Genomic DNA, 20,861 nt, shown 5'->3' on the forward strand with positions numbered 1-20,861 from the left:
ATTTCATGTTCTACAACTTTCCTCCATTTTCAATCTAACTTTTGGAATATTTTCCTGCAATTAATTTTCATTTCAGTTTTTCTTATTCCTGTCTAATGCTAATATGTCAATAATGGAAAAAACTGAAATTTTCTTTTCTAAATAAAAACTGCAATTAAATGCACGCCATATGACTTTTTTACGACCATCATTATTTGCCATTTTTATGAAGAGTTTGTTTATTGTTTACTTTTTAGTGTTTCCCAGAATTTCGCTTTCATTTTAATAGGAGTTAAAACAAAAATGAAAGTTTAGTAAATTCTTAACACAAAATTTTTATTATGTGGTTCAAATAAAGTTTGTATAAAACTAAAACTATAAAAGAAATTAAAAACCAATTTAAAATATAAAAAAATGTTTTTTATAAAAGAAAAATTATTTAGAATTGGAAATTGCAAATGAAAATGAAAGAAAAAAGAAAATTAAAAATGAATACAAAAGGGTGTAATATAAAGAAATTTAAATAAAATTTTTTCTAAAAAATCAATATTACATTCTTTTTTCATAAGCTCCACTTAAATTTTAAGATAAACTGTATGTATAATTTGTTGCTTTCTTCTTGTATCTAAATAAATACATAATACTAAACTAAACATAAAGACTTATTTAAACTTATACTATGTAAATTATTATTGACACAAATAATTTTTATTTAAAATATTGAAAACAAATTTTAAAAAATCTCGTTTATTTTGACAAAAAATATCAATCATTTATTAAAAAAAAAACTACATTTAATCTAAAAAACTAAATTAATTAAACAAAACACACACATTCATCTCATCCAAAACACACTGTACATTTTTGAAAACTCTCTCTCTCTCTATATATCTCTCTTTTAAAATACTTCTTAGTACAGCTTTGTTAAAATCATGATCATAATTAACATAAACAAAATCCTTGAAAACACAATAACCTCCTCATTCTCCTCTTCCTATTTATAAAAGGAAAAGTTGTTAAAGTTTATAAATAATAATAAAAAAAAACAAAACAAATTCTCCCGCAAGAAATTAAACAAATTAAAAATTAATTAAACTAACAAAGAAAAAACAAAACACAATAAAAAAACTATATTTTTTTAGCAAATTAAAATGAAAATTAAAAGGAAAAAAAACAAACACACTAAACCTAAAATATCCTAAAAACATTTTGTAAATTTCATTTGCTTTTTAGATGATCTTTTACTTAAATTAAGCATAAAATAAAAATAAAAAAATAAAACAAAATGTCCTCTTTAGATTAATTTTGAAAACCTTTATGAATGTATGACAAGACAGGTAAACTAAACTCCATTTTAAATTAATATTTGTTTTCTTCTAGAAGCATTTAGTATTTACTCCCTTAAATGTAATTGTAACTTAAATTATAATTTGATTACTTATTGAAATAGAAAGGATTATTTTAGTTTATAAAACAATAATTAAAAAAAGTAAATAGCAAGATCGTAACATTTATAAAAAAATATTTAAATAAAAAACGAAATAAAAACGTTAAATATTGTATGTATGTATTCAAAGAAAGAACATTAAACATGACAAAGATGAAAAAACCAATAAAGAAGAAACAACCTCGATTGAGAGTAAAAAAAATACAGAAATTAATTATAATTAATAAAAATTATTACATTATATACTAAATTATTATGTGTTTTAATTTAATATACATATTTCTGCAGCCACATATGTAAGTAATTCTGATCGGAATAGTTTCAATTCGGGAATTCATTCCTTTTTGAAAGAGAAATTACATCTCGTTAAAGTTTTCCAGGAAAAGTAATACGACATTTTCTATTTCAAATTATACTGAAAAATTAACTGAACTGAACTAGAATAGAATTGTATAACAACTCAACTGGAACTGAACTAGAACTGAAGTGGAACTAAACTATGTAGAACTAAATTACAACTGAACTAGTGCCGAACTAGAAGGGAACTAAAACTGAACTAGAACTAAACTAGATATGAACTAGAACCGAAATGGAACTATATTAGAACTTTACTATAACTAAACTAGAACTGAATTAGAACGGAACTAGAATTGAGCTAGAACTAAACTAGAAATGAGTTATAACTGAACGAGAACATATGTAAATATAATTGAACTGGTACCGAACTAGAACTGAACTGGAACTGAACTAGAATTGAGCTAGAACTGAACTAAAACTGAACTAGAACTGAACTATTACTGAACTGGAGCTGAATTAGAACAGAACTAGAAGCGAAATAGAAATGAACAAGATATGAACTAGAACTGAACTGATCTAGAACTGAACTAGAACTGAACTAGAACTGAAATAGAACTGAACTAGACCTGAACTAGAACTGAACTAGAACTGAACTAGAACTGAACTAAACTAGAACTGAACTAGAACTGAACTGGAGCTGAATTAGAACAGAACTAGAACCGAAATAGAAATGAACAAGATATGAACTAGAACTGAACTAGAACTGAACTAGAACTGAACTAGAACTGAACTAGAACTGAACTAGAACTGAACTAGAACTGAACTAGAACTGAACTAGAACTGAACTAGAACTGAACTAGAACTGAACTAGAACTGAACTAGAACTAAACTAGAACTGAACTAGAACTGGTCTAAAACTAAACTAGAACTGTATTGGAACTGAACTACATCTTAAATATAACTGAACTAGAACCGAACTAAAACGGTAGGTTAGTAGTTAGTGTTCTAGTCTGGTAGAACGGAGGTGGTGTGTTCGATTCCCACCTGAGGCACTGGTAAAGGAGCTTACAACTGGTCCGATAAAACCCAACTAGAACAGAATTGGAACTGAACTAGAATGGAGCTAGAACTGAAGTGGAACTAAACGAGAATTGAATTAGAAATTAACTTCAACTTAATTAGAACTGAATAGGAACTAGAACAGAGTTAGAATTGAACTAGAACGGATATAGAACTGAAACCTAATTAAAATTGTACAAGAACTTAACTAAAATTGAATAGATTTCTTTTACACAAAATAATCACTTTATTTTTTACTTTTTTAGCAAATAAAGAAAATATTCAAAAAATAAATGCAATAATATCGGTAAGTAAACTTCCCACTTTTTATCTGGGACACATGGCATGACGTCCACCATCAACGGCCAAACTGACACCAGTAGTGAAAGTAGCCAAATCACTGGCCAGGAAACAAATAGCATTAGCTACTTCATCAGCCGTACCGGGACGTCCCAACGCATGAGTGTTTTTGGAGTGTTCCAAAAATTTATGGTAAATTTTTTTGGCATTAGAAACTGTGTACAATGCAATAAACACCACACACTACATGTTCACTATTTTGTTCAAACAAATAAATAAAATGAATCATTATTGATTTTTTTTACAGTTTCCTCCCCATTTAAAACAAAAAAAAAATACAGAAAATCTTTATTGAAACAACAGCAACAACAAAACTTGTTGATTTGTTATATTTAGAAAAAGAATTTTCCTTGCACAAATTCATAATAATATCTGTATACATTCCTTACATTTTCTTTTATTTTTAGTCTTAAAACAGAAGATATTGAAAAGAAACTTAAAGATGCTGAACAAAGGGAGGAGGCTTTAATCAAACGTATCACAGAAAAAGACAAAACAATAGCAAAAATGACGTGAGTTTTAAACATAAATTTAAATATTTTGTAAATTTATTAAAACAAATATGGTTTTTTGTTTTGTAGAGGTGTTATTGAAGCCTATGAAAAAGCCATAGCTGAATTAATTGCCGATAAAGAGCAATTAACACAACACTATGAAAAACAATTGGCTGAAGTTAAGGCCGATCGCGATTCAAATTATCATCATTTAACATCACTGGAAACAACATTTTCCGATTTGCATGTGTAAGTATTAATATAATTTTCTTGAACTTTAATTGAAAGATTTTTTAAATTTTTGTTATGTTTTTTTATTTGATTTATAGAAAATATGAAAAGAGCAAAGAAATGACCTGCCAATTAAAAGAAAGCGAAGAAGCTTTACAAGCTGAAAAACGCAAGAATTTAGAAAACCTACATTTACAGGAACAACGATATGACAAAATGAAAAATCATGCAATGCAACAATTGGAAATGTAAGTGAATAGTTTGATTTCATTAAAACAGTTTAAGAGTTTCTAGTCTATAGTCTAGACTAGACTATAGTCTATTGACTAAACTTTAGACTAGACTTTATACTAGACTATAGACTTGACTATAGACTAGACTTTAGACTAGACTATTGACTAGACTATAGAATAGACTATAGACTAGACTATAGTCTAGACTAGACTATAGACTAGACTATAGTCTAGACTAGACTATAGACTAGACTATAGACTAGACTATAGACTAGATCGTAGACTAGATCATAGACTAGACTATAGACTAGACTATAGACTAGACTATTGACTAGACTATAGAATAGACTATAGACTAGACTATAGACTAGACTATAGATTAGACTATAGACTACACTTAAGACTAGACTTTAGACTAGACTATAGACTAGACTATTGGCTAGACTTTAGACTAGACTATTGACTATAGACTAGACTATAGACTAGACTATTGACTAGACTATTGACTATAGACTAGACTTTAGACTAGACTATAGACTTGACTATAGATTAGATCATAGACTAGATCATACACTAGATTATAGACTAGACTTTAGACTAGACTTTAGACTAGACTTTAGACTAGACTTTAGACTAGACTTTAGACTAGACTTTACACTAGACTTTAGACTAGACTTAAGACTGGACTATTGACTAAACTTAGACTAGTCTATAGTCTAGTCTATAGTCTAGTCTATAGTCTAGTCTATAGTCTAGTCTATAGTCTAGTCTATAGTCTAGTCTATAGTCTAGTCTATAGTCTAGTCTATAGTCTAGTCTATAGTCTAGTCTATAGTCTAGTCTATAGTCTAGTCTATAGTCTAGTCTAGTCTAGTCTATCTAGTCTATAGTCTATTATAGTCTAGTCAATAGTCTAGTCTATAGTCTAGTCTATAGTCTAGTCTATGATCTAGTCTACGATCTAGTCTATAGTCTAGTCTATAGTCTATTCTATAGTCTAGTCAATAGTCTAGTCTAAAGTCTAGTCTATAGTCAAGTCTATAATCTAGTCTAAAGTCTAGTCTAGACTATAGTCTAGTCTATAGTCTATTCTATAGTCTAGTCAATAGTCTAGTCTAAAGTCTAGTCTATAGTCAAGTCTATAATCTAGTCTAAAGTCTAGTCTAAAGTTTAGTCAATAGTCTAGTCTATAGCCTAGTCTATAGTCTAGTCTATAATCTAGTCTATGATCTAGTCTATGATCTAATCTATAGTCAAGTCTATAGTCTAGTCTAAAGTCTAGTCTATAGTCAATAGTCTAGTCAACAGTCTAGTCTATAGTCAATAGTCTAAAGTCTAGTCTATAGTCTAGTCTAAAGTCTAGTCAATAGTCTAGTCTATAGTCTAGTCTAAAGTCTAGTCTTAAGTCTAGTCTAAAGTCTAGTCTTAAGTCTAGTCTATAGTCTAGTCTATAGTCTAGTCTATAGTCTAATCTATAGTCTAGTCTATAGTCTAGTCTATAGTCTAGTCTATAGTCTAGTCTATAATCTAGTCTATAGTCTAGTCTATAGTCTAGTCTATAGTCTAGTCTATAGTCTAGTCTATAGTCTAGTCTATAGTCTAGTCTATAGTCTAGTCTATAGTCTAGTCTATAGTCTAGTCTATAGTCTAGTCTATAGTCTAGTCTATAGTCTAGTCTATAGTCTAGTCTATAGTCTAGTCTATAGTCTAGTCTATAGTCTAGTCTATAGTCTAGTTTATAGTCTAGTTTATAGTCTAGTCTATAGTCTAGTCTATAGTCTAGTCTATTGTCTAGTCTATAGTCTAGTTTATAGTCTAGTCTATAGTCTAGTCTATAGTCTAGTCTATTGTCTAGTCTATAGTCTAGTCTATGGTCTAGTCTATAGTCTAGTCTATAGTCTAGTCTATAGTCTAGTCTACAGTCTAATCTATAGTCTAGTCTAAAGTTTAGTCAATAGTCCAGTCTACAGTCTAGTCTATAGTCTAGTCTAAAGTCTAGTCTAAAGTCTAGTCTAAAGTCTAGTCTAAAGTCTAGTCTAAAGTCTAGTCTAAAGTCTAGTCTAAAGTCTAGTCTAAAGTCTAGTCTAAAGTCTAGTCTAAAGTCTAGTCTAAAGTCTAGTCTAAAGTCTAGTCAAAAGTCTAGTCTAAAGTCTAGTCTAAAGTCTAGTCTAAAGTCTAGTCTATAGTCTAGTCTAAAGTCTAGTCTATAGTCTAGCCTATAGTCTAGTCTATAGTCTAGTCTAGTCTATAGTCTAGTCTAGTCTAGTCTAGTCTATAGTCTAGTCTAGTCTATAGTCTAGTCTATAGTCTAGTCTAGTCTATAGTTTAGTCTATAGTTTAGTCTAGTTTAGTCTATAGTTTAGTCTATAGTTTAGTCTATAGTCTAGTCTATAGTCTAGTCTATAGTCTAGTCTATAGTATATAGTCTAGTCTATATTCTAGTCTATAGTCTGATCCACAGTCTAGTGTAAAGTATAATAATTTCTATAAAATGACTAAATGTACAACAAAATTACATCATTCTTATTGTCATTTCCAATAATTTCTTCAATTTGTTATCCCTCTTCCACAGCGCCAACAAAAAACTGGAATCTCTAACACGAGATCATTCAATAGAAATAACAAAACTGAAAGCCTTACTTAAAAAAGAAGAAATCGCCCGATCATCCATACATGAGCAATTGGCTCAGAAGACTAAAGAAAACGCTGAACTCGTTAAGATATGTGATGAACTCATCTCGGGGCAAGGAAGTTAAAGAGAAGGATCCATTTTTGTTTGATCCTGCTTTTCTTTATGAAACCCAATACAAAATTGAATGATATTTTTTCTTTTATTTTTATTTCTTTTTCTTATTTTTTTTAAATACTAATTATTTATTTAATGTTTTCTAATTTGTATTTTAGTTACCTAAATAAGAATGATTAAAACAAAAGAAATAATGAAAGAAAAGAAAAAACCTGCAAAAACACACACTCAATAAAAAAAGCGCACACACAAAAAAAGAAAATCCTTAAAAAAACAAACGAAAGAAAACAACCAAAAAATTCCTCAAATAATTAATTAATTTTTATATTAATTTAATAAATTTGTTTTGTTTTTTGTTGTTGTTGGTTTAGAAAAGCAACCGGTTGTGTTTCTTTAAAAAAAAGGCGCTTTAATTTAATGTTTGTTTTTATTTGTTCAGAGAGAAGATTTAAACAAAAATTTAATAAAACTCAACTCATTAAATATAATGTTATTTTAAGTAACAAATAATTAATAATATTAATAAAAGAAAACAAATACAAAAAAGAATAAAAACAACAAGTAATACTTTATTCATTTAAACTAAGCAAAAAAAGGTACTTTTACACGTACATTTAAAATCCCATTAAAATACTCTTAAGAGAGTGAGTGAAGTTAAAAGCAAAGAAAGAAAGAATGCAAGAAATCGTTAACAGTCACATACATACACAAGTTAATTTTATGTTTTTTTTATATATAAATAAAAAAAATAATTATAATTTTCAATTCTTTTTATTGTATTATTTGCTGCTAAAATTTATTTTAGTTTTCTTTTTTTATTTCCTGTTTTTATTTAGACTGTTGAGTTTGTTTACACAAAGAAACTGTTAATTTTTATTATAAAAAATATTTTGTTTTTTTAACATAGAGCTAAAACAAAAACAACTTTTATCAAAAGCTGTTTTCTATTCCCTAATAAATAATTTATTTTCCTTCTTTTTTTCATACGTTTTTTTAGTTTAACATTTAATTTAACATATGTTTTTGTAAACGCTGTATTTTAGTTAAGTTTAAAATTATTAAAACAAACAAATATAATTAATACTAAAAAAACAAATTGATTAATAAAACAATTTATAATAAAACAACAAATATGAATGTAATGAAGAAACCTATATTTTATTTTATTAAAAAAATGTTTTTTTTCGCACTTAAATTTGAAATTTTCAAAATGTTTAAAACTCAGAATATTTAAATTCGTTAATGGAAAATGTAAGAATGAATGTGTCTAATAAAATATTAACAGTTTTTGTAAAGGAAAATGCCGCTGAAGCTCACCGATTGCTCACAGAATCATATCGGTTTCAATATTCGAGAATTGGTTTTTGAAATTTTAGAAGTGACGTTTTTTGCACGGAATACAAGCTCGCCCAAAGCAGCCCAAAAATGTTTGAAAATCAAGAATTTTAGGAATTACTGAGGATTGTTGTCATAATAAGCCAAATCTTACAAAACTATTGGGAGCTACTCAAGCAACAATTTTAAAGCGTTTGCAAGCTACAGGAATCATTTGTTCCTAATAATGTTTGAACGCTATGAAAAGAAAATCATTAATCGAGTACGATAACATTGGTAATCATATGTAATGGCCAGCCGAATCAACACCAAGGCGAAATATATACCAATAGCGCTATTGGTGGAACGCAAAATGTGTTGTATATTATGAGCTGCCGAAATCTGACTATTATAGGGAACCTGTATCAAATGCAACAGATTCGTTTAAAGCGATCATTGTCCGAATATACGGCCGGTCAAAGCATATTCTGTATACATAAATAGTTACTTCAGACTACGCTGCGTTGAAAGTCTTCAAAAGGCACTATTCGTTTTGGAATTCTAGTTCTAATAAAATTTTAGCTGTGTTCCAATTCAGTTCAAGATAATTTCTAGTTCAGTTCCACATCAGTTGTAGTTTAGTTATACTTCGGATCTAGATCAGTTTTAGTTAAGTTTTAGTTTACTTCTTCTTCAGTTCTCGCTCGGTTCTAGTTTAGTTCTAGCTCAGTTCTCGTCTAGTTTTAGTTCAGCTTTGGTTCAGTTCTAGTTTAGTTCTATTTCAGTTCTAATTCAATTCTAGCTTAGCCTCCGTTGAGATCAGTTCAGTTATAGCTCTACTCTAGTTCAGTGCTTGTTCTGTTTTAGTTCAGATATAGTTTATTTCTGGTTCTTTTTTTGTTCAAGTTCTAATTCAATTCTAATTCTGAACTAGCTCTGTTCTAGATCATTTCTGGTTCAGTTCTAGTTCAGTACTAGTTCAGTTCATGCTCAGTTCTAGTTCAGATCTAGTTGAGTTCTAGTTCAGTTCAAAGTCAGATCTAGTTCAGTTTTAATTCAATACCAGTTCAGTTTCTACTTCTGTTCTAGTTCAATTCTAATTCAGTTCTAGTTCAGTTAGACTTCAAGATCTACTTCAGTTCTACATCAGTTCTAGTTTAGTTCTACTTCAGATCTAGATTAGTTTTAGTACAGTTCATGTTCACTTCTCCTTCAGTTCTACCTCAATTCTAGTGCAATTCTAGCTCTTTTTTAGTTCAGTTAAGTTCTAATTCTGATCTAGTTCAGTTCTAGTACATTTCTAATTCAGTTCTAATAACGATCAAGTTATATTCTAGTTTAGTTCTTCAGTTCTAGTTCACTTTTACTTTAGTTCAGTTCTAGTTCAGATCAGTTCTAGTTCAGTTCCAGATCAGTTCTAGTTCATTTCTAGTCAATTGCTAGTTAATTTCTAGTTCAGTTCTAGTTCAGTTCTAGATCAGTTTTAGTTCAGTTCTACTTCAGATCCTATAAGGAATGAATTCGTTTTGCAATTTTTGATCGGGAATAAGAGCTTTTTATATTTGGTGATTTGCTTTTTAAAAGTTTCGGTATTTGGGTGGAATCCCAAATAAAGTCCGATAACTTATTTATAATATAAACTAATATAGAAACTAAAGAAAACCTCTTTTTCACTTTCAGCTATTTAAACCAAAGGTATATTTCTTGCTACAAATATTTCCACTACAACTATTTTCCATTTCATTTGTTATTTTCGTCATTAAGCGTCTTATATATTTATAAACTAATTTTCCATTTCATGTTCTACAACTTTCCTCCATTTTCAATCTAAATTTTGGAATATTTTCCTGCAATTAATTTTCATTTCATGTCTAGTTTTTTCTTTATTCCTGTCTAACTCTAATATTTCGATAATGGAAAAAACTGAAATTTTCTTTTCTAAATAAAAACTGCAATTAAATGCACGCCATATGACTTTTTTACGACCGGTATTATTTGCCATTTTTATGAAGAGTTTGTTTATTTTACGTTTCTTTTTAGTGTTTCCCAGAATTTCGCTTTCATTTTAATAGGAGTTAAAACAAAAATGAAAGTTTAGTAAATTCTTAACACAAAATTTTTATTATGTGGTTCAAATAAAGTTTGTATAAAACTAAAACTATAAAAGAAATTAAAAACCAATTTAAAATATAAAAAAATGTTTTTTATAAAAGAAAAATTATTTAGAATTGGAAATAGAAAATGAAAATGAAAGAAAAAAGAAAATTAAAAATGAATACAAAAGGGTGTAATATAAAGAAATTTAAATAAAATTTTTTCTAAAAAATCAATATTACATTCTTTTTTCATAAGCTCCACTTAAATTTTAAGATAAACTGTATGTATAATTTGTTGCTTTCTTCTTGTATCTAAATAAATACATAATACTAAACTAAACATAAAGACTTATTTAAACTTATACTATGTAAATTATTATTGACACAAATAATTTTTATTTAAAATATTGAAAACAAATTTTAAAAAATCTCGTTTATTTTGACAAAAAATATCAATCATTTATTAAAAAAAAAACTACATTTAATCTAAAAAACTAAATTAATTAAACAAAACACACACATTCATCTCATCCAAAACACACTGTACATTTTTGAAAACTCTCTCTCTCTCTATATATCTCTCTTTTAAAATACTTCTTAGTACAGCTTTGTTAAAATCATGATCATAATTAACATAAACAAAATCCTTGAAAACACAATAACCTCCTCATTCTCCTCTTCCTATTTATAAAAGGAAAAGTTGTTAAAGTTTATAAATAATAATAAAAAAAAACAAAACAAATTCTCCCGCAAGAAATTAAACAAATTAAAAATTAATTAAACTAACAAAGAAAAAACAAAACACAATAAAAAAACTATATTTTTTTAGCAAATTAAAATGAAAATTAAAAGGAAAAAAAACAAACACACTAAACCTAAAATATCCTAAAAACATTTTGTAAATTTCATTTGCTTTTTAGATGATCTTTTACTTAAATTAAGCATAAAATAAAAATAAAAAAATAAAACAAAATGTCCTCTTTAGATTAATTTTGAAAACCTTTATGAATGTATGACAAGACAGGTAAACTAAACTCCATTTTAAATTAATATTTGTTTTCTTCTAGAAGCATTTAGTATTTACTCCCTTAAATGTAATTGTAACTTAAATTATAATTTGATTACTTATTGAAATAGAAAGGATTATTTTAGTTTATAAAACAATAATTAAAAAAAGTAAATAGCAAGATCGTAACATTTATAAAAAAATATTTAAATAAAAAACGAAATAAAAACGTTAAATATTGTATGTATGTATTCAAAGAAAGAACATTAAACATGACAAAGATGAAAAAACCAATAAAGAAGAAACAACCTCGATTGAGAGTAAAAAAAATACAGAAATTAATTATAATTAATAAAAATTATTACATTATATACTAAATTATTATGTGTTTTAATTTAATATACATATTTCTGCAGCCACATATGTAAGTAATTCTGATCGGAATAGTTTCAATTCGGGAATTCATTCCTTTTTGAAAGAGAAATTACATCTCGTTAAAGTTTTCCAGGAAAAGTAATACGACATTTTCTATTTCAAATTATACTGAAAAATTAACTGAACTGAACTAGAATAGAATTGTATAACAACTCAACTGGAACTGAACTAGAACTGAAGTGGAACTAAACTATGTAGAACTAAATTACAACTGAACTAGTGCCGAACTAGAAGGGAACTAAAACTGAACTAGAACTAAACTAGATATGAACTAGAACCGAAATGGAACTATATTAGAACTTTACTATAACTAAACTAGAACTGAATTAGAACGGAACTAGAATTGAGCTAGAACTAAACTAGAAATGAGTTATAACTGAACGAGAACATATGTAAATATAATTGAACTGGTACCGAACTAGAACTGAACTGGAACTGAACTAGAATTGAGCTAGAACTGAACTAAAACTGAACTAGAACTGAACTATTACTGAACTGGAGCTGAATTAGAACAGAACTAGAAGCGAAATAGAAATGAACAAGATATGAACTAGAACTGAACTGATCTAGAACTGAACTAGAACTGAACTAGAACTGAAATAGAACTGAACTAGACCTGAACTAGAACTGAACTAGAACTGAACTAGAACTGAACTAGAACTGAACTAGAACTGAACTAAACTAGAACTGAACTAGAACTGAACTGGAGCTGAATTAGAACAGAACTAGAACCGAAATAGAAATGAACAAGATATGAACTAGAACTGAACTAGAACTGAACTAGAACTGAACTAGAACTGAACTAGAACTGAACTAGAACTGAACTAGAACTGAACTAGAACTGAACTAGAACTGAACTAGAACTGAACTAGAACTGAACTAGAACTGAACTAGAACTGAACTAGAACTAAACTAGAACTGAACTAGAACTGGTCTAAAACTAAACTAGAACTGTATTGGAACTGAACTACATCTTAAATATAACTGAACTAGAACCGAACTAAAACGGTAGGTTAGTAGTTAGTGTTCTAGTCTGGTAGAACGGAGGTGGTGTGTTCGATTCCCACCTGAGGCACTGGTAAAGGAGCTTACAACTGGTCCGATAAAACCCAACTAGAACAGAATTGGAACTGAACTAGAATGGAGCTAGAACTGAAGTGGAACTAAACGAGAATTGAATTAGAAATTAACTTCAACTTAATTAGAACTGAATAGGAACTAGAACAGAGTTAGAATTGAACTAGAACGGATATAGAACTGAAACCTAATTAAAATTGTACAAGAACTTAACTAAAATTGAATAGATTTCTTTTACACAAAATAATCACTTTATTTTTTACTTTTTTAGCAAATAAAGAAAATATTCAAAAAATAAATGCAATAATATCGGTAAGTAAACTTCCCACTTTTTATCTGGGACACATGGCATGACGTCCACCATCAACGGCCAAACTGACACCAGTAGTGAAAGTAGCCAAATCACTGGCCAGGAAACAAATAGCATTAGCTACTTCATCAGCCGTACCGGGACGTCCCAACGCATGAGTGTTTTTGGAGTGTTCCAAAAATTTGGCATAAGTTTCAGCATCCATGCCGCCACGTTTGTGTAGATTAGTAACGGTGACACCAGGATTAACACAATTGGCACGCACGCCCTTGGCAGCCAATTCTAAAGCTACACAGCGGGTGAATTGATCTACACCCATTTTAGAAATGTTATAGGCCAAAACACCGGGGAAAGAGCGTATACCATTAACACTCGAAACATTAACAATATTGCCTTTAGATTTGATCAATTCAGGGGTAGCCAACATGGTTAAATGATACATGGAACGTAGATTGGTATTCATAACGCGATCATATTGTTCTAGGCTGGTGGTTTCGATACTGCCTGTCTCAATAATGCCAGCATTATTAACCAAAACATCCAGCTTATGTTGATGCTTTAAGGTATCTTGCCACAATTTGGCGGTGTCGGCCTCTTTAGAAATATCACCCACTACTAATTGAGGCTTGGTTTTACCCACTTCTTCACACTGTTTGGCCACCTTTTCCAAATTTTCAACATTACGTCCGTTTAGTGTAAGTATGGCTCCCAATTTGGCAAATTTAACGGCAGCGGCGGCTCCTATGCCCGAACTAGCGCCTGTTATCAAAACTACTTTGCCAGCAAAGTTCATATTGTTGCTAAAATATGCAGATACTTTGTGTATAAGAACAACAAATAAAAAATTAATTTAATTTTGTTTGTTACTTACGTTGCGTAATCGTTTAATTTGTTTTGTGTTCCCGGCGTGTGGTCCCCGCTATCAACAGTTTCCTACTGTGGTAAAAGTCGACGATTTAATATGTATTATGGATGTGATCGTCTGATTAAATTTTAAATATTTCTTTTTTTTTCTTGTATTGTCAATTTATTGTTGTCTTTTAGTTTATTTTGTTCTTTTTGTTTTGTTCTCATAAATCGGTTAGTTATCAGGTTTCTTTTTTGCTAATATAGCAGGGAAGAGAAATATTATTAGTAAAGTGGGCCCAATCATTATAACTTTCTGAAGACTGCTAATCATCACTTATTTCCTAAATATGAAAGAATAATTCGTTGTAAAACGTAAACAAATATTGTCAATCTATCCCAAGAAATATAAAGTAATTATCGGAAGTGCTTTATATAAGTGCTAATTACTTACGTTAGTACTTACTTCCTCAATATTTTCAAAATAAAATAATAGATTAAAAATCACAGGCACTCAAAATCAGTAAAATCTTTATTATACCTACATTACATATAATTACATACATATAATTATTAAACACATACAAATAATCAATTTATCTTGGACACATAGCATGACGGCCACCATCGACCGGCATATTAACACCAGTTATAAAGCTGGCCTTATCACTAGCCAAAAAACATATAACACCCGATACCTCTTCAACCTCACCAGCACGTCCCAAGGCATGAGTAGCTTTACAATGTTCCAACAATTTAGCATAAGCTTCTTCATCCATACCGCCACGTTTATGTAACTCGGTTACAATAACACCAGGATTAACCGAATTACAACGTACACCTGCTGCAGCCAATTCCAAAGCAACGCATCTGGTAAATTGATCTACAGCAGTTTTCGAAATATTATAAGCCAAAACATTGGGAAAAGCTCTCAAACCGCAAACACTTGAAATATTAACAATATTTCCTTTGGTTTTCTTCAGCTCCGGTACTGCCAACATGGTCAGTTGGTATAGCGAACGTATGTTTGTATTCATAACACGATCAAATTGTTCCAAAGAGGTATTTTCGATGCTACCATTCTCTATGATGCCGGCAGCATTTACTAAAACATCTAATTTCTTAAATTTGCCTATAGTCTCCTTAATAATATTTTCCACATCTTTCTCCTGGCACATATCCGCTTGTAATTGCAGATGATTGCTGGAGTTGACACATTTTTCAGCTGTTTCTTTCAACTTTTCGACGTTGCGTCCGACTAATACTAAATCTGCTCCTCGCTGGGCAAATTCTTCAGCTGTTGCTGCTCCAATGCCAGAACTGGCTCCGGTGATAAGTACAACTTTACCCTTAAAATCCATTTCCGTGTGGTAACAATAACAATTGGAATGTTATTAAATTAGTGTAGAAATGTGTTAAAAAAAACCGGTGTTATGACAGATATTTTCAATGTTATTGATGAAAGATTCGAATTGCCAGATTTGCATAATGTTGCCTAAATTTATGGGAAGTATTTTATTAGGAATTTATAATTTGTTATAGAAAATATTTCCGACGGAGCCAAAGCATTAAAGGAATTAATTCGATATAAAATTAACTCATCTTCCAAGAGAATACATTCTTAATTGAAATAAATTCAATTGAATAAAAATTTGTATCCTAAGGATCCATATTATTATTTTTATTTGTATTTCACAAATTTATAACTGATATTCAGAAGTTTTGGGGGAAACTTTCATACTATTTTTTTATCAAACTTTATACTGAAATAAAGTATGATAAAACAGATCTCGAATTAGTTCAAACTTTGAATTTCAAAGCTTAGTTAAATCCTAGTATCAGAAATACCACTTAAATATATCATTCACTTCAGGTGGCCACACTAAAATCAAAATATTTGTGTTTGTTTACATTTAACAACAGTGTGTTTAGAATAAAATGATTTTTAATTTCTTATTAGAACTTTCATGATCATTTACCCTTGAAACTACCCTATAGAAAAACACCGACTACTTAAGTAGTCGGAGATCAGAATTCTAATCTCAACAGTTGCACACAGTGTCAGAGTGATTGGAATACTTGAGAATTTGTCCATCAAAAATACGTAATTTTATACCAAATATGGATTTTACTGACAAAGTTATTATTGTTACTGGATCCAGTTCTGGAATAGGTGCAGCGGCCGCAGTACATTTTGCCGAATTGGGCGGCTTGCTAACCTTAGTGGGACGCAATGTCGATAAACTACAAGAAGTAGCAAATAAGATTCAAGCCATTAAAGGTCAGGCACCCCTAACTGTCCAGGCCGATATGGCCAACGAGGAGGATGTTAAACGTATTGTCAGCGAAACGTTAGCTAAATATGGTAAAATTGATGTACTTGTTAATAATGCTGGTGTTTTGGAGACCGGCACTATTGAAAATACCAGTTTGGAACAGTACGATCGTGTTATGAACACTAACATAAGAGCCGTTTACCAACTAACCATGTTGACTGTGCCAGAATTGATAAAAACTAAAGGTTCCATTGTTAATGTGTCTAGTGTTAATGGCATACGCTCTTTCCCTGGAGTTTTAGCTTATAATGTCTCCAAAGCAGCTGTTGATCAGTTTACACGTTGTGTTGCTCTTGAATTGGCTCTGAAGGGTGTACGTTGTAATTCTGTTAATCCTGGTGTTATTGTTACTGAAATTCACAAGAGAGGTGGCATGAATGAGGAAACATATGCTAAATTCTTGGAACATTCTAAAACTACTCATGCCTTGGGTCGTCCCGGTCAAGTGGATGAAGTTTCGGGTGTTATTGCATTTTTGGCTAGTGATAAGGCCAGTTTCATTACTGGCGCTAGTTTGCCTGTCGATGGTGGACGTCATGCTATGTGTCCTAGATAAGAAGTGGTAAATTTTTGTTATTGTTTAAAAGAAATGCATTTGCTATTGTTGTTATTTAAATAAATTGTTAATTTGCGTAAATTTTAAAATTGATTGATATTAATTAAAAAGAAATAACGTTTTTTTTTTTGTAAATTTTATTGAGCATCAAATAATTGATCTTTATTTTATAAATCTATAGATTTTATAAGCACAGGCCAACACAATTTTAAAATAAAGACCAAAGTAGTCATTTCTAAAGCAATAAGCTGTTTTAAATCCGAATGTAGACTCCACCACATGACTTTTTCGAAATATGTTCTGTTCCAAAATGAAAAATCTCAATTTCTGAATTGCAAATTTAAAATCTATTCTGAATATTAAATTAAAAGACTCATTGCAATTGAGTTTTTCTGAATTCTAATTCCTTTAATTTCCAAAAAATTCTCATTATCAAATGATCTTTTCTGTATATCAAATGAAAAATCTCATTTACTATTCAACTCTTCTGAATTACTGATGATTATGGTGTAAAATGAAATTGCAAATCAAATTGCAAAATAACTTTTGATACCTATAAGATCTATCTTCGTTGCCACAGTTACCTATAAATCGCTTCCCTTGGTACAAAAAAATTACAAATTAAAGTGTTAAAAATAATTAACAAGTTCAAGAATTGTTTTTATGTTTCTATGTGTAATTATTGTAAAAAAGTGAAGGTTGCTAAATGCACAAAAAAGGTAATAATTTGACATCGAAAAATCTGTTAAGATTTTTTACAATCGCTGCTGTTTGCGATATTTTATAGCCTTATCAATAGTCTATTCTATAATGTAGTCCATAGTATGGTCTATAATCTAGTCAATAGTACATAATCTAGTCCGGACCACATCCTAGTCTATAATCTAGACTATAGTCCATAGTCTATTCTATAGTCAAGACTACTATTTACTCTATAATCTATTCAATGGTATAGTCTATAATCTAGCCTAGACTATGATGGGTCTATAATCTTTTCCAAAGTAGTCTATAATCTAGTCAATAGTCCATATTCTAGACTATAGTATAGTCCAGTCTACTATATAGTCAAGACTATTGTTTAGTTTATAATCTATTTCACAGTCTGGATCTTAGTCTAATTCTAGTTATAATCTTGTCAATAGCCTAGACTATATGCAGTTTAGCCTAGTCTATAGTGTAATCTAGTCGATAGTCGAGACTTAAGTTTGTGTTGTTTCTAGATAACGTGCGAGTAGTTTGAGTTGAAATTTTACTTGTACCTATTTTGTTTTTTGTTACAATACAAATTAAAATTTGTACTCAAACTACTCCCTCGTTATCTAGAAAGAGCACATTAGTCTATTCTATAGTCTTGTCATAGCCACTAGATTATAGTAGTGTACAAAACAATCTATCCATATCCAATAATAACACCAAAACCACTTAGGGCTACAGAAATTTGTTTTAACTTATTTTTTTATTAAAAACATATGGGCCTTTTTGTTCTTGACCGTCCCTTATTTTTTTCATATTTTTTCTCAAAAAAATACAAGTTCTTTCAATAAAAAAAACCTATTTTCACACAACTAAATTATATAGAAAAAAGTATATAATACGAAATCTAACATTCGTAACCATAGGACTTGATGATCTTGTTGAAGGGTTCGGCTTGCTTGGCAATGTTTTCGCGAGCCTTGACAGTCAACTTCTTCATGAGTCTGTTGTGTTTCAAAGTGACTTGCAACTTAGCCTTACGTTTGCGTTCCAAACTCTTGACGACATCACCGTGGTGCCAGCCGACTTCGTTGGACAAACGGCCCAATTGACAGTATTTGCGGTCAGAGCGCAAAGTCAAGATGCGCATAGCGATGGGTACGCAGACACGACGACGCTTATCGTAGGGCGATGGGATACCATCGAAGACACGGAGACGAGCCAAAGCAGCTTGACCGCGCTTGGTTTTGTGTGGGATCATGCCTGTAAATAGAAATACAGAAAAGGGGTTAATGTTTTTTCTTTCTTTTAGAATCGTGTAATAATAGATTCTTTAATAGCGGACTGTTGTCAGTTTCAAGTTTGGTTTCATGTTTTCACATCAAATAATGTAGGTAAGAAAATTTTGTTCATCATGTTAGATTGGCCCTTGTTGGCAACTTAGGAATATGGTTTTGTTGTATTGTTTACATACCTAAAAAGAAAAGAAGAGAGATTCATTTAAACATTTGTTTTGCTTGTGGTGTTAATATATTTATGATAATATTTATAATCAGTTAAAGATTTGTTACATATTTTCGAATTCAAATAATGTAGGTAAGATAAAATTGTTCATCATTGAAGAGTTTAAAAAGTGCTTCTTAATGAAAGTTGAAATCAAGTTTGTGAAATATTCTTTTAAAACATTTCTTAGGTTTTTTTAGGACAATTAAGAAAAATATAAAACATTTAGTGTCGCATTTTTAGGATCATCCAAAACAATAACTGGATTTTCAACAATTACAAAGTGGCTAAAAACATGATAAAACTCCACCTGTTGAAGCATTAAAACAAAATGCTTTTAGTAGCGCTTGAGGACTAATAGCAAACTAAAAGTTGCCCTTACAGAAATGACCTTGAATGTAATAGCATCTTTGTTTACTAAACAAACAACATGAAATTACAAGGTTACCAAAGCCAAAGTTGAAGCCTCTGGTTTGGATTAACAATTTGTTGATCTCCAACTTTCATTTAAAACCACATTTTATTCATTACACACTAAATTGTTACTAAAATTCTAAAGAAACTTACCTCTAACAGCCTTGTAGAAGATTCTGGAAGGGGCACGGAAGTGGAATGGACCACGGGCAGGGTTGACATTGCAACGTTTGCGCAAGTAAGCCAAGTACTTGATCTTGTTTCTGTAGAAATGACCAGAAAGGTTCAATTCTTCGCAACGGACAACAGCAACTTTGCCACCTTGCAACAAATATTTGGCAACAACGGAAGCCAAACGGCCGACCAAATGGCCACGACCATCAATAACAACGGCCTAAAAATGAAAAACAAACCATGAAATATGTTTTCACTAAATTGAGGTTAGGTTTTTTTACAAACAACAAAACACACATAAACAAATGCTGCAACTTAGCAAATTTTACTATTTGCTTATTTAAAATTATAACTTTTTACATTAATTAACAGAATTTAAACACTTTTGGTTTTATTTCACTTAATACAAGAGTATTTTCTGCTTCCCATTTAACACCAAACAATTTTCTATACATTTAACCAAATGCTTGATACAATGTCACTTTTACAGCACGTGTAAGTTGTGGTCGTAGTTTTTATGGAATTTTTCCATTTTTTCTTTAAAAATCTTGGGAATTTTTACACACATTTATTTTATCATTTGTTTAGGCACGTTTTTATTTAGTTTTCTACTAATTTTTCTCATTAAATTGGTGATTTTTCATAAATTTATCACCACTTACCCTATTCGTTAAACCAGTCATGTTTAAGAACCGCACGGAAAGAAATGGACGAGCCTCGGTTGCTTTGGGCGGAAACGGCCATGTTGAAATTTTGACATTTCACATGCTTGCGCAAGCATTTAAATGTCAATTTGCATACAGTGTTGCATGTAAAGCAAACAGAGTTGTATTTAAACTATTAAGAATATGACATCCCCGTTTTACAGCCGGCTAATTCGAGCAGAGACTTGCGCCGATTCGGCTTAAGCCGACTAAGCCTAGCCGCCGAACAAAATGTCAAAGCCGCCGCCGCCGAAAATTTTTCAGCTTAATACGGCTTGAAATTTTCGCCATATTTTGTACAATTTACAGAAAACTTTCGCTAAATTTATGGAATTTTACAATATAAAATTAATTTGTTTTCATTAAAGCAAGTTTTTTTTTTATCTAATAATAAGCCGCTCATTGAAATTTGACCGGTGTAGAACTTTGCTCACGTTGAGCACTTGATTTACTTGCGTCTGTATCATCAATAATGGCAAAATAACTTTAGAAGAAATGAGGAAATGAGTTTGGATTCGAATGAATATTATTTCATTTCGAATGCCTGTTTT

At 30.2% G+C, this 20,861-nt stretch overlaps 5 protein-coding genes across 5 annotated transcripts; 2 read left to right on the plus strand and 3 right to left on the minus strand.

The window, feature by feature from the left end:
• Positions 1 to 3,526: 3,526 nt before the first annotated feature.
• On the plus strand, positions 3,527 to 7,103 carry LOC119607621 (transforming acidic coiled-coil-containing protein 1-like; the record flags this gene model as incomplete). Its single annotated transcript, XM_037961618.1, has 4 exons — positions 3,527 to 3,654; positions 3,724 to 3,885; positions 3,966 to 4,115; positions 6,673 to 7,103. Coding segments are annotated over 4 exons (624 nt in total), but the record flags the coding sequence as incomplete, so codon positions are not given.
• A 5,899-nt stretch (positions 7,104 to 13,002) lies between these two features.
• On the minus strand, positions 13,003 to 14,147 carry LOC119607616 (3-oxoacyl-[acyl-carrier-protein] reductase FabG-like). Its single transcript, XM_037961611.1, has 2 exons — positions 13,956 to 14,147; positions 13,003 to 13,884 (listed from the first exon to the last, which is right to left on the minus strand). The coding sequence occupies exon 2, from the start codon at positions 13,875 to 13,877 to the stop codon at positions 13,107 to 13,109; it is 771 nt and encodes a 256-aa protein (XP_037817539.1). The 5' UTR covers positions 13,878 to 13,884; positions 13,956 to 14,147; the 3' UTR covers positions 13,003 to 13,106.
• A 286-nt stretch (positions 14,148 to 14,433) lies between these two features.
• On the minus strand, positions 14,434 to 15,405 carry LOC119607618 (uncharacterized oxidoreductase TM_0325-like). Its single transcript, XM_037961613.1, has one exon. The coding sequence runs from the start codon at positions 15,289 to 15,291 to the stop codon at positions 14,527 to 14,529; it is 765 nt and encodes a 254-aa protein (XP_037817541.1). The 5' UTR covers positions 15,292 to 15,405; the 3' UTR covers positions 14,434 to 14,526.
• Positions 15,406 to 15,844: 439 nt separating this feature from the next.
• Positions 15,845 to 16,903, plus strand: LOC119607617 (3-oxoacyl-[acyl-carrier-protein] reductase FabG-like). Its single transcript, XM_037961612.1, has one exon. It carries the CDS (start codon positions 16,052 to 16,054, stop codon positions 16,820 to 16,822), a length of 771 nt encoding a protein of 256 aa, XP_037817540.1. The 5' UTR covers positions 15,845 to 16,051; the 3' UTR covers positions 16,823 to 16,903.
• A 1,356-nt stretch (positions 16,904 to 18,259) lies between these two features.
• On the minus strand, positions 18,260 to 20,363 carry LOC119607620 (60S ribosomal protein L13a). Its single transcript, XM_037961615.1, has 3 exons — positions 20,269 to 20,363; positions 19,586 to 19,826; positions 18,260 to 18,778 (listed from the first exon to the last, which is right to left on the minus strand). The coding sequence occupies exons 1-3, from the start codon at positions 20,287 to 20,289 to the stop codon at positions 18,423 to 18,425; spliced, it is 618 nt and encodes a 205-aa protein (XP_037817543.1). The 5' UTR covers positions 20,290 to 20,363; the 3' UTR covers positions 18,260 to 18,422.
• Positions 20,364 to 20,861: the final 498 nt, after the last annotated feature.

Source organism: Lucilia sericata, unplaced genomic scaffold (assembly GCF_015586225.1).
Source record: "Lucilia sericata isolate MDLA Ls3-8-SP2 unplaced genomic scaffold, ASM1558622v1 Contig000719F_arrow, whole genome shotgun sequence".
Lineage (NCBI taxonomy): Eukaryota > Metazoa > Arthropoda > Insecta > Diptera > Calliphoridae > Lucilia > Lucilia sericata.

What these genes read in the sequence shown, in the direction of transcription:
- LOC119607620 (XM_037961615.1), bottom strand. Translation starts at nt 20,289, where the DNA reads ATGACTGGTTTAACGAATAGG. An exon ending in TGACTGGTTTAACGAATAGG is followed by an intron (nt 19,827 to 20,268) that starts GTAAGTGGTGAT and finishes TTTCATTTTTAG; the next exon opens with GCCGTTGTTATTGATGGTCG. An exon ending in CTTCTACAAGGCTGTTAGAG is followed by an intron (nt 18,779 to 19,585) that starts GTAAGTTTCTTT and finishes TTCTATTTACAG; the next exon opens with GCATGATCCCACACAAAACC.
- LOC119607617 (XM_037961612.1), top strand. Translation starts at nt 16,052, where the DNA reads ATGGATTTTACTGACAAAGTTATTATTGTTACTGGATCCAGTTCTGGA.
- LOC119607616 (XM_037961611.1), bottom strand. Translation starts at nt 13,877, where the DNA reads ATGAACTTTGCTGGCAAAGTAGTTTTGATAACAGGCGCTAGTTCGGGC.
- LOC119607618 (XM_037961613.1), bottom strand. Translation starts at nt 15,291, where the DNA reads ATGGATTTTAAGGGTAAAGTTGTACTTATCACCGGAGCCAGTTCTGGC.